This window comes from Hippoglossus hippoglossus, chromosome 9 (genome assembly GCF_009819705.1).
Source record: "Hippoglossus hippoglossus isolate fHipHip1 chromosome 9, fHipHip1.pri, whole genome shotgun sequence".
NCBI classification, from domain to species: domain Eukaryota; kingdom Metazoa; phylum Chordata; class Actinopteri; order Pleuronectiformes; family Pleuronectidae; genus Hippoglossus; species Hippoglossus hippoglossus.
The window spans coordinates 5,011,193-5,024,285 of NC_047159.1; the positions used below are offsets into that span (position 1 = coordinate 5,011,193).

At 38.2% G+C, this 13,093-nt stretch overlaps 2 protein-coding genes across 2 annotated transcripts; both read left to right on the plus strand.

The window, feature by feature from the left end:
* The first annotated feature begins 5,214 nt into the window (after positions 1 to 5,214).
* ppil3 (peptidylprolyl isomerase (cyclophilin)-like 3) lies at positions 5,215 to 7,364 on the plus strand. The gene is made up of 6 exons (XM_034595278.1): positions 5,215 to 5,324; positions 5,564 to 5,638; positions 6,417 to 6,510; positions 6,611 to 6,678; positions 6,760 to 6,878; positions 7,088 to 7,364. Exons 1-6 carry the CDS (start codon positions 5,322 to 5,324, stop codon positions 7,212 to 7,214), a joined length of 486 nt encoding a protein of 161 aa, XP_034451169.1. The 5' UTR covers positions 5,215 to 5,321; the 3' UTR covers positions 7,215 to 7,364.
* Positions 7,365 to 8,134: 770 nt separating this feature from the next.
* zgc:101858 (uncharacterized protein LOC449555 homolog) lies at positions 8,135 to 12,789 on the plus strand. Its single transcript, XM_034596172.1, has 8 exons — positions 8,135 to 8,274; positions 8,408 to 8,578; positions 10,450 to 10,628; positions 11,834 to 11,927; positions 12,036 to 12,105; positions 12,196 to 12,232; positions 12,402 to 12,465; positions 12,579 to 12,789. Exons 1-8 carry the CDS (start codon positions 8,251 to 8,253, stop codon positions 12,735 to 12,737), a joined length of 798 nt encoding a protein of 265 aa, XP_034452063.1. The 5' UTR covers positions 8,135 to 8,250; the 3' UTR covers positions 12,738 to 12,789.
* Positions 12,790 to 13,093: the final 304 nt, after the last annotated feature.

Sequence of the window (13,093 nt, forward strand, 5' to 3'; positions counted from 1 at the left end):
CAAAACTACAGAAGGAAGCCAGTGAATTCTGAGGTTCTCTGCTATTCCCGTCTTAAACAAATAGCCTCCTAATCGTTATATCGTTATTTACCCCCTTTCACAATAGCTCCCCTTCTTTGGGCATCGTCCATTGAAATGTTTCACTGCATACATCGTCATTTGCCAATTAAGTTAACATCGCCCAACCCTAGTTTCCAGTGTTTATTTACCCAAAGCATTAGGTTCTTGATCAAGATTGATCACACTACTGAAATAATTTGTCCAGTGAAATCAGGAGGTAGCAAAGTGATCTCTGAGATGTCTCCCTCCAATCACGTGCTCCAGTGTTTTTGATCTTTGTTACACTCCTAACTGTACTGTAGCATGCATAAGTAAGAATATGAAATTGTTTAAGGCAAGAGGCTGAAACTCTTTATTATGATCGGGAAAAAAATAAGGTAATATTCACAACAATTTTAATATAGTTGTATGGAATGACCTGTGTCAATCACAAGCATACTACACAGTCAAGTTAGCAATTCTACAAGTTTGAATCTGAAGTTTGGCTCTTTCATGGATTTTACGTCTCTGTCAGTTGTCCAGAACTGACCTGAAACAAGTTTTAGCTCAGGTGTTAAGTGAGTCTCCTTCAGAGGGAAGGTTTTGCTGGAAAAATGTTGAAATGAGAGCATGACACAAAATCCCTGTCTGTGAGGAGTTGTTGGACGAGGTGGGAAGACGAGGGTCATTGAGGACGTGTGCTACACAGGAGGAGGTGTGGTCTGAGGCTGGCCTGAGTTTTGATAGCAATACATTTGTGTATGAGGAGCATTACAAAACATTAACCTGCACACAGTTTAGTTAGTGGAGAATCTTCTGTCAGTATGCTAATGAGTGGGAATGTGAGCATGGCCACGCTGCATTAAAAAAAGTTAGTTTGCCATGAGTTGCACAAAACAAAATGAACAAATTTTGGGGAAATGCTGAGAAGCTTTGCTTAACGGATACACAAACCCTTTATTAGTTTAATAACTATGCTGTCTTGGATATGTTGGTCTACATGTGTACACTGATAGTCGATGACATGTCTTCACATCTGTTGTCTGAGCACCTGGCCATTCGTGTTCATGTAATGTTCATGTAACATTGTAATATCATGTTTGTATCTTAATAAGGAAATTATCATTTTAATCTCACTGAAATGCATTAATATATTGAGCACCTGTGCTTGAGTTTGAAGCCATCGTCATTGTAATCAATATTAAGTGAGTTGAATTATAATTGTATCTAATTTTCTATGGGAAAGAAAGAACATTGCAATAGGTTCCAACATACTATGGCCATTTCTGACATTTTAAAGTGCAATTTAAAACTTTTGATTTGACTTTAAAAAGTATATAAGTTATTAATAAACAAGCCACAATCCACTTTTGTCATTAATTTCAGTGGAACAAAAATTAGGCTACACTTTTCAAACAGACATGGATTTCAGGTCCGTTGCCTTAACTTTGATTTACTCCTTTTGTTTCGTATTGTTATTGTTGTTAAACCCTTGTTTTTAGGTGAATATTCCTGTTTCGATAATGCTCCTTTAACAATAACAGTGAAACACTTCACTGCTTTCCACCACCTTAAGATAGCGAGGTGTCAACAACGCCTCTGAAAATGCTTCACTTTAAAACCAACTTACCTACGGGGAGTCGGACACATGCAATGGCATTTTCTATTTAAACAACACAGGCACTAGACTGCGTTGGTCTGAAACTAATTAAGACACGTGTCATGATTGGCACCGCTTTGCACGGGCTGTAAAATAAATGTCCTTATATGGAACAGTGATCATAGCGTAGCAGTGGAGTTAAGATTCCTGTTCAGGAAGTTAAACAAGATCCCTGCCAGGGAAATAAAAAAAGACAAAATGCTAGAAAAGAAGAGAAAAAATGATTCTTAAAGCCATATTTACAAAGTAATAACTTATAATTTTAACTTAAGAGATAGTTAAGACTAACTTGTCACCTTAATTTAGTGTTTTACTTCCCTTATCACAAGCATGTAAGGGTTGGCTAGAATCCACGTTCTAGAATCGCCACACAGCGAGAGCATCAGCTGCGTGTTCTCCTCAAAGCAGACGAGACAGAGGTGTAATAAGACAAACACGTGTGTCTGTAAGAACTATACTGACACATGTAATTAAGCTTCACAATGTTTTCTTAACCTATCACAGTTTTTACTTGATTTCTCATAATTGTAGAAGATGTTATGATCATGTTTATATATATTTGTTTTTGTGTCCCATCATTATTGGGCTTCCGTACTCTCCAGGTCAGGTCGTGTCATTGTCGCCATGTTTGTTTCTCTGGTTTCAAAGTGTGATCATTTCTAGAGACGAAGTTTCAAACTTTTTTTTGCCTTCGACAGACTTTTACTTCACTTGTGTTTCGTTGCCACCGTTTTGCAGCGTGATGCTCAAAATGTGGAATTCAAGATCAATGCAGAGCTCTGACACAGTTCAACACACAACAGGGGCTCCTGTGTTTACTCTGAGAATTAAAAAAGAAAACAACCTTCAGTCTATGTTTTAATAAACTTAACTGCAAGAAAACTCCGAACTAGCAATATACAATAACTGGGCTCAAAAACATTGGAATGGTTATTGTGCATGTTAAACTATCCTTTTCTGTGCAATATTGCCTTTATTTAAACTATGTAAACGTCAGAGGTGATGTTAGTTGTCTGATGTGCATGGACATTTAATACTGTCGCACTCATTTTAACAAGGTGATGGTGAATTTCAAGTGGAGTTGATTAGAGGGGCCGGGGGGGATGGGGATGCTTTTGCACTATAGCACCTCTGCCACATGTCACATTTAGGTCAATGCAAACACTGGTATACAACTTACTGAATACAGTGCATGTTTTCTGATATGGGAAGGTTGAAGAGAATGACTGCCAGCCATGAGATTATAAAAAGTATTTGATTAATATAATAAGTATTTTTTAGATCTACACACTTAAACACGTTAAGTTGGCTCCTTACCTTTTAAATCCCGAACTGGAGCATTTCAAATGTTTTCCCAGAACGCCTCAGCAATACGCCACAGATTAAGACAATCAACTTTAAAGCTGACATCACGAGTGTCAGATGTAAAGTCTTGTAGTGAGAAGTAAATGGTCAGTATGTAAAAAAATAGTCTAGGTTACTAGTAAAGTGATTTAAGTAAATTGATTTTTGTCTCATAGTCATTGATGATATTCTTTTTGTATTTTTCCGACTTTTCTTTATCTTTTTTTTTTTTCCATTTTGACAGCTATTAGTATTATGATAGTGAAACTACATTTCTCAGGAAACCAGCTGTACTCACTTCTCTTATGAGTTTTTTTTTTTAATTACACTGGGTTTTTCTTATTTATTTAAACAGTTGTGATAACATTTTATATGCATTTCTATACATTATTTTCTAGTTTGGTGTATTTAATATCGACTGCTGGTTTAAAACAAAAACGTGTTTGTGTTTTTAAAGAAACCACTTGGTTTAACCTTGATTCTGTGTTGGGTTTTTTTTTGTTTTCCATCAATGACGAGTATTAATTGAGCTGTCGTGTCTGAATTGTTTGAATTGTGATTATTAGCACAGATGGAAGTGTTGTATGAGAGCGTTGTGTGTGTACAGTGCGTTTACATGATGGCACTTAGAAACCCCTTGTTATCCAGGATCTTGGTCCTTTAAAAAATTATTATTTAGGGTACAAAATCATTTTCAACATCCCCCCCCTCTCCACTCAAATCATAGGTGATGTAGATACATGATTTTGTGCAGTGATTTTATTATTATGATTCTTATTATTTGCCAAAATGTTTTCATTGTTAAAGGAAATCATTTACAGTCTTGGCCTGTGTGACTACGAGTCGGGTTTCTGTTCGGACATGTGTCTCATCCTCTTGTACACCATCCCCTGGGGTAAAGTCAAATAAACTTGGTTGACCACATTTGTATTGTGTCTGTTCTGCTTTCTGCTCTAGTGTGAAAGAGACAGTTATCATTTCCTCCAATGCCTTATATTACATTGGTTCATGAGATGGTGTTAGTATTTATTCAGATGTTTCTTAGAGGTAGCAGTAGCTCTTACTATTTGATGAACGTGTCATAAACACAGAGTTGTGTTATTGTTGTTCAAGTTTTTGTATTTTCATGACATGATACGGACCTTGCACTACATCCCTCTTTTCTACTTTAGGTTTTTAAGTTGGCCTTAAATGTGTCAAATCCACTTTTATACCAGATATGTGTTTATGATAATCAAATGAACCCAAAGAAAATCTGGTAATATCCAATCTAGAAAGCTTTGAAGAGAATGAGAAGGGTTTGGGGGGGGGGGGGGTTAAGGGCCCAGACGTTTATTTTAGCTGTACGTGTTCATGTCTTAACAACATCATAAAGTTACTCTTTATGTACAATACACTGCATGTCCAGTTTAAGTTTTTATTTACTGCTACAATTAAATTGAAAGAAAAGACAGTAAAAATAGTTTAATATAAGTAATATAATGTAAAAAGTACAATACAATACTGTGAAGCTATATGCACTCAAGGATGCAATCTAAAAGTGTACTAAATTTCCATCAGGATCAATAAAGTATCTGTCTATTAATCTATCTATCTATCTATCTATCTAGTGACAATTGTAAACCTCATAGAAAAACATTATAATGTAGTGACTCACAAAACGTGTCTCCACCAAACCACTAGGATGTGGTGCTGTCAGTTCCTAATAAATGTAAATAGATCATATATCATAATCTACACTTTATAATATTGATCTATAATATTGATCAAATTCATTTTTGTTTTGCCCTTTTTTAACCCTTTGATACACAACATGGGTCAAAAGTGACCCAGCTCAGTTTTTATTTTCTATATCTTTGCAGTGACTGAATTTCATCATTCAGTATTTCAGGTATTCCTCAATTAACTTGTTTTTGTTCATCACAAATCCTTATTAAATTGTTTTCTTTGTTACTGTTTGTTATATACTTAATAAACTGATTGATGTGCAGGACCTAGACTTTGTTCTGCAGGATCAAGCTGGAGTTGTTGGTGAGTCTTGGAATCCAGCTCTCCTAAATGAAGACTCATGTCATCAATGAGCCTTTTATGCATTAAATAACACTGGATATTAATACGGGTCATTTTTGACGCATGTTGTGCATTAGAAGTTGTTTGCATAGCTTGTGTATCAAAGGGTTAAAATAACAGTAAATTCACGCGGAACCATTCTACGCCGGGTGCCTGCGCGTAGTCGGACACGTTTCCCCGACACACGGTCGAAGACGCAGCGTTTGAAATGGTAAATTTCATTGTAGGAATTTCCATCAGATTTTATCTCAATGTAAATTCAACAAAACAGCTGAGAAAGTGATTGAATCGTGTTTTTAATCCGTCGCACTTAACGTAGCTGAGAGACATTTAGCTCAATGCGCTTGTTTAACATGTTATTAGCTTAGTTGTGCTACATGGGCTAACAGGCTAACAGGCTACACAGCTAGCATCACTTCCAGCATTTCATTGTTTCCCTCTGTTCCTCAGGCTGTTACTCTGCACACGGACTTGGGAGAAGTGAAGATCGAGCTGTTCTGTGAGCGAACACCGAGAGCGTGTGAGGTGAGTGACTCTGTCTGAGTGTAAACGACATGATCACACTTTACATTAACTTCCTCTGCTTTACAATAACTCTGAGGCAGGTTTGAATTAACATGCATGTTAGAAGAAAGCCTCGTGCTTCAGGATTTAAAGCTGATGTTAGTGAGATTTGACTGTTTGTGAGTTTTAATATTAAGAGTTAATGATGTAAAACTGTGTGAATGTCTTTACACTGTGGTTGAGGTGTTAGGATTTGATTCATAACCATCATATGCACAGAGACCCAATAATCTATTGTTGGAATTTTGATGTGTTTTCTTTAGTCTGATACACATGTTGGCTGGCTAGTAAAATCACAGACATATTGGTATTTGTGTTTATATTTTTTCCAATATGAAATAGTTTCTGTTACAGAATAAACAATACAGAAATAATGTGTATTTATGTTTAAATTTAGTTTTAATTCAAGTTCAATATATTTGGTTTTCCTCATGTTATCTTTTCAGTTATAAGTTTTATGATTAAACTGTAAAATATCTAGCCTAAGGTACATTTCTGTGTCATTTGGGGTTTATGAAGACATCATCTGGTTCAGGGAAACTTTGTTCTTCTTTTAAATTTTCCTTGGGATCAATAAAGTATTCATCTATCTATCTAATGTTTTTATTGACAGATTTATCAGTATAAGAGTTTTGTTCTACTCCCCGATAAAGGTATCAGCCCACATCAGTCAGGTTCTTGTATTTTCCTTTTATAAAGTCATCATATTTCATGGCATGTCCCTTTTTTTATTTGACAGAACTTCCTTGCTTTGTGCGCCGGTGGCTTCTACAGTGGTTGCGTCTTCCACAGAAATATCAAAGGCTTCATGGTTCAGACTGGAGATCCCACAGGTTCGTCACAGCTCCTGTATCGGATCAATACCTGAAATGTCAGCGTTCACGTTTCTCACTGACATTTGTATTTATCCTATCTTCCGACTCTATTTTGCAGGCACGGGTAAAGGAGGAACAAGTATATGGGGTCGCAAATTCGAAGACGAGTACAGTGAGCACTTAAAAGTGAGTTGGCTAGTTTTTATGAATATTGGATTTTCATTCAGGGGTCAGAGTGTCAGTGTTGTAACTCTTGTCTCATTTCAGCATAATGTGAGAGGGGTGGTCTCAATGGCGAACAATGGCCCAAACACGAATGGATCCCAGTTTTTCTTCACATACGCCAAACAACCACATCTGGACATGAAGTACACAGTCTTTGGAAAGTATGTAACCTGTATAAATTAAGGATTTTGTGACATCAAATTAGTGGTGGCAATGTAAATGAGAGCAATCCATCAATAATGTCAGTTATTGATCAAATTCAATTTATATAATGCATATTAAATTGAAGGGAATCCACAGGCCCTACATGTCTCTGCACGACCTCGGTTCAGATAAGATCATCTGACCTCTCACCCTCTTCAACACGCAGGATCATCGACGGCCTGGAGACGCTGGATGAGCTGGAGAAACTGCCCGTCAATGAAAAGACGTTTCGACCGCTGACTGAAACGCGGATAAAGGATGTGACCATTCACGCCAACCCCTTTGCTGGATAACCCAGCTGGACTTCAATACACCGACAGGCTTTTAACACAGTCATGGACTCAGATATTTTCCAATAAACAAAGTGTTACAGTGTGTGGTACCTGGCCAAAGTTAAATTGAATAGTTTGTGTTTATGCGACAGATTGAATCAATAAGTGAACGACTGAGGCTGTAATCATTTTTTTATTTTGTTCGATTTTGACGTGTTTTAACCGAATCTGTTGTTGTAAATTTTAAGAAATGCTTATTTTCCTTTAAACCGATTTCAGTATCTCAGCATTTCTAATGGAAATTATACTTTACGTGGTTATTTCCATGTCTTCACAAACATTTACACCATAACAATAAAACACTTTTTTTTTCTTTATACGACACTGCTGTTTCTTTTAATTGTAAATTTGTTTACAAAATAAAGCTTTTGTATTTGTTTACTTGTGGTCAAATTCATAATTCAGTAGTGGTTTTTACTAGCAAAAGAGACAAGTAAAATGGATAAAATGTGCAAACAACTGGCAACATCATTGACTGACGATGGACCAGTTACAGTTTGCAAATAAAGCCATATATATATATATGTGCTCCCTTCATCTCTATCAGACATTTTCTTATGTAAAAATACAAATACACTTTTCCATTAAATATTATATTTGCATATAATTTAAAAAAAAATATTTTATTGATCAATGGGTAGTTTAATTTTTAATTTTCTGAGTATTTTATTCATGTATTATTTATATAATTTACGTTATCTAATGAGATTTGTACATTAGACAGTGTTTAATATTATCTCTTCACCATGAGGTTTGTAAACGTGTCTTTTTCAGATTATAATAAATAATCTATTATAATCACTATTATTGATTATGATTATAAACGTGTAGTGTTCTAAAGCCTATGACTACATATATATAATTATATAAACTACAGACGGAGGGCCTGGCTCGTCGCGTGACGTCATCATTAGTGGACGAAGCATGTCTCACCGGTTCACGTAGACAACGCCACAGACAGTTTATATAAAGGACAACAGACACAGTCCTCAGAGAAATGGCCTCAGACGATGCTTTTAAAGTAAGTTCACTGTTTCCTGGTCAATGGCCGTTGTGTGATTAGTATAAACCAATGTCTCCTCGTTAAGCTGCTGTGTGTGTGTGTGTGTCTGTGTGTGTGTGTGTGTCTGTGTGTGTGTGTGTGTGTGTGTCAGGTCTCCTCTCTGAGGGGGAAAGTCGCTCTGGTGACCGGGGCCAGCTCGGGGATCGGGGCAGGGACGGGTCTCCTCTTCGCTAAACTCGGAGCTTCGCTGGCTCTGAACGGACGAGACGTGGAGAACCTGAAGAAGGTGGCTCAGCAGTGTGTGGACTGTGGAGCTGCTCAGGTACACACACACATACACACACACACACATACATACACACTCATGCACTCACACTTTAAGACATATACAGACTATATACACACTTGATTGATTGAGCCAGAGGGAAATGTAGTCCTCCAGTATCAAACAAAACAGTCAAACACAAGAGCATAAGAATAATAAAAGGTCAAAATGAGTCCAGTATAAATTCACTGCAGTGAGATGAAAGTTAAGTCACTAGAACTGCTACAGAGCTGTCACTGTACAGAGGGATGTGTTAGTGGAGATATTGACAATACAGATACTCTAAGTATAAGGTGATTGAAAGACACAAGTAACCGAGTATTGAAGCCAAATATAAATACAGATTTAAAGATAAATAACTGAAGGTATTACAAAGTTGTGTATTAGACTAACATAGCCTGTCAAATCACGGTGCAGCAGATGTAAGTGTGTTTAATTCTCGTGTGCAGAGATTTATTCTGAAGTTGTGCAGCAGAGATGTAAAGAAGTTGTTGCTTTTACCAATTTCCTTTTACCAAGTGTTGGAAAGTTTTCTTAAGTTTTCTTAAGTCGAAGGACTCACCTGAAATGAGTCTGCTGTTACTCCAATTCATTTTAAAATGTACTTTGATGCCATTTTCTCAGATGAACACTTCTGCACAGGAAGTGTAGCCTCTGATGATATTATAATTGTTAATTATGTTAATTTATTATCCTTGTGCACACTCACTCAAATACGCACATGTTCATCATGGTCGCACTTCATTTACACACTCTGAATATAGAAGCCTTTGTTGAATCTGACTTCTGTTCATGCACGAGGCCCAATATTTAACTAGAGAGCCCACATGTTGACACAGTTTGAGTCAAGGGATTGTTTAATGTAGTTCCTGGTGCAGCAGAAGAAATACATTTTTACAGTTAATACATTTTTTGAATGGAGTTTGTGTCTGCACCAAATTGCACACACTCTTTTTTCATCAAGATACAAACATTCTTCTCTTGAGAAATCAACAAAATGTTAAAGAAAGTGAAAAGTCTCCCTTGTGTCCATTCCTCCACAAAATGTAATGGAAATCAGTTGAGTAGTTTTTGTCGAACTTTGCTAACAAACAAAAATATGAAAACACAACCTCCTTGGCGGAAGTAATTGATACGCCTGAAATCAAAATAATGAGCACTAATGTAAAGTTGGATGGTGAATGAGGATAATATCTACGCTGCTGTTTCTCATTATTATTGTTCGCTGGCTCCTGCTCCTCCTTCAACCTTCCAGCAAAGGTTCTTACAAGATCCAGAAAGTATGAGCACATCACAGCCTCATTGCACTGGTTCCCTGAGGTGTTGTTTATTCCTTGTTTTTAAATGGTAAACTGTTAAAAACTCAGCTGCTCGACTTCTAACTGGAGCTAAGAGGCTCAATCATATTACACTTGTTTCAGCCACGTCACAGTGTCTCCCTGTTTGTTTTAGGATTGATTTGTGAGATATTACTGATTTACCTTCAAGGCCTCTCCCTGTTCTGGCTCCTGAGCGTATGTTAGACTTTCTGATCCCATATGAACCTCAGTGTAGCTTGAGATCCTCGGGCAGAGGCCTCCTCACTGTTCCAGAGTCCAGGCTAAAACATAAAAGGGACAGAGGCTTTAGGCCCTGAAGCTCTGGAATGAGCTGCCAGAGGAAGTTAGGCTCACAGAGGCAGCGCTGTCTTTTAAGTCCCTTCCAAAAACGCTCTTCAACCAAAAAGTGCTCTGTACATTAAGTTTATCAAACATACAATTACATTTAAACCCATACAAACACACATTGATTAGTTCAGTATCTGCATGAATACATTTAATAAATAAATTACCACCTCATGAATGATTTTGCCGCTCTTTGCTGTGCAGCCTCTGCTCGTTCCCGGAGACCTGACGGACGAGGAGACGGTGAAGAAGACAGTGGAGCAGACCATCGCTCACTTCGGCCGCCTGGACGTCCTGGTGAACAGCGCCGGTATCCTGGCCATGGGCGGCATCGAGACGTCGGACCTGGCCCAGTACGACCGAGTCATGAACATCAACGTCAGGTGGGATTTCAGGGACCTGGCAACCTGAGAGTACAGAGGCCTGTGAACATAGCAGTACATTTAGAATTGGGTTGTTAATGCAAAGATTGGACAAGAGATATGTGGAATTAAATATTTTTAGGTTTGAGTGTTGGCAGTTTGTTTATTAAGTCAGGTAAAAGTTGATGTTCATTGTCAGGCAGGAAGACGCATTTGTTATTAGAAACTTTAGTCATTGCACCTGAATTGCATTTATTTAGCACATTTCTCTAACCCTCATTTAAAGCACTTTACACCACAGGCCTCATTCACACACACATTCATACAGTGTTACTATGTGCTGCAGTTTTCACACTCCGACAGTGTGTGAATGACGTGTGATCCATGAGTGTGGATCCTCTACACAGTATGTATATGACTGAAAGTGTGATCGTGGTTTGGTTTTATTCCACATGGGCTCATGCGCCTCGAGCAGCCGGTTCACATCATCCCCCGACTCTCTCACTTCAGTCCTTCTCTGGCTCGATCAGAAATAAAGACAAAAGACCCATAAATATACGTAAAAGAACAAAAGAAATTTACTACTACCCATATAAAAGTTTTTTCCCCAAATATATATACATCATGTAAATACACAGGAACATTTGGCCAATTCACATAATCCAAACGTACTTGTATCGATGTGGAGGTGCAATAGTGCTGTTATCACACACATCTCTATATATATATATATATATATATAGAGAGATGGTTCACATGACTTATTCCTTAGTGTAAAAATAAAGTGTCTTGATGGCCCCCTGGTGGCTGGCTGCAGTAAAGTTCATAAACCCTGCCTCCACCATGTTAGCACACGGGACATGGACCAAAGTAAAAGTACATGCCAAATAAATGTTTCATTTTAGGTTGTTCATATCACACTGATATATGTTGAAATGTAATTTTTTTTCTCAGTAAGTTTGGTTCTAATAACTTATTTAACACGGGGATGAAATGTTATGATTGACAGTTGAGAGCGACATGGCAGCGTTCTTATCTGTGATACTTTGGCTTCACATCTGGACAATGACAGGAAGTAGAGACGTGTTGTCCAGCTTTATATATAGAGTATGTAATCACACTGGTGAGTCCTATAACAGATGTTAGGATATAACTCCTTGAAAGTCACAAGAAGACAATAACTGATATTTAATATGCCTCCCCTCTATGCTTTGTCTCCTTTTCAGATCTGTCTACCATCTGACTCAACTGTGTGTCCCACACCTGATTAAGACCAAAGGCTCCATCATCAATGTGTCCAGCGTCAATGGACAGAGATCAGTGAGTGTTGAGCAGCTGGACCAGAGGTTTCCAACATCACCCCCCATTTGCTCTTTATCTATCATCAAGCATCTTTGAGACCTGTGATATGTGTTTGTCTCCCTGCAGTTCCCCGGTGTGTTGGCCTACTGCATGTCCAAGTCGGCCATCGACCAGTTCACACGCTGTATAGCACTTGGTGAGCCACCTGAGCTTTTTGTGTTCATCACTGTACAAAGTTCATGTTAAGAAGGTTCACAGGAAATCACAGGACTGCTTTTTATTTCAGAGCTGGCATCAAAGCAAGTCCGAGTGAACTCTGTGTGGTACGTGGACATTTTGCATAATCAGCGTTTTCTTCCTCCTTAGTTTTCAGTCATTGCTCACATGCTATCTGTGATGCAGATTGTTGGAACATTTCAAAATCTGTTTTCTCTGTTGAAATTGAGCATTTCTGTTATATTATATTATATATCTTTGTTTTTATCTCCTCAGCCCAGGTGTGATTATCACAGATGTCCACAAGAGAGCAGGACTGAATGAGGAGCAGTACGCTCAGGTAACGCATCACGACGCAACATGATCTGTTTCTTTTTCCTCTTCTGTCAAGAAGCAAATAACCCTAAAATAATAAATACTAAATATGTAAATATGTCTTTTTTTCGCCGCCAGTTTCTCGCCAAGTGTAAACAGACCCACGCCCTGGGGCGACCAGGCGAGGTGGAGGAAGTGGCCCAGAGCATCGCCTTCCTGGCGTCCGACGCTTCCAGCTTCATTACCGGAGTCAACCTACCTGTGGACGGCGGTCGCCACGCCATGTGCCCGAGATGAGGCTGTGCATTTTAACACAAAGCGCTCTGCTAATATAATACTTTCAAACTCTCTCAAGTCTCTGCGTCTTTGTATCCAACAACACTGTGGTTGACAGAATTCGCCGCATTGCCACTAAAATTAAACCGAGGAGAAACGTTGCGGAGAGGGAAACAAACAACAAGGCGTTACTTCAAGGACACCATTTCTCTCCGTGTTCACAATGGCAGAAGCTGTCAGGACGTTGACAGTTCCAGGTGTGAAATGAACAGAAGGAGGGAAAAATGTACTTTTCCAAGTAGGCAGTTTAAATGCATTTTGTTATCTCGCTTTGCTTTTTCGGCATGAAATGTTCAACGATGAGAGAGAGAGAAAAA

Excerpts from the sequence above, each read along its gene's own strand:
- ppil3 (XM_034595278.1), top strand. Across the intron at positions 5,639-6,416 it reads GAACACCGAGAGCGTGTGAG|AACTTCCTTGCTTTGTGCGC; the intron begins GTGAGTGACTCT and ends TTTATTTGACAG. Across the intron at positions 6,679-6,759 it reads AGTACAGTGAGCACTTAAAA|CATAATGTGAGAGGGGTGGT; the intron begins GTGAGTTGGCTA and ends GTCTCATTTCAG.
- zgc:101858 (XM_034596172.1), top strand. The coding sequence starts at position 8,251 with ATGGCCTCAGACGATGCTTTTAAA. Across the intron at positions 11,928-12,035 it reads GCGTCAATGGACAGAGATCA|TTCCCCGGTGTGTTGGCCTA; the intron begins GTGAGTGTTGAG and ends GTCTCCCTGCAG. Across the intron at positions 12,233-12,401 it reads GTCCGAGTGAACTCTGTGTG|CCCAGGTGTGATTATCACAG; the intron begins GTACGTGGACAT and ends TTATCTCCTCAG.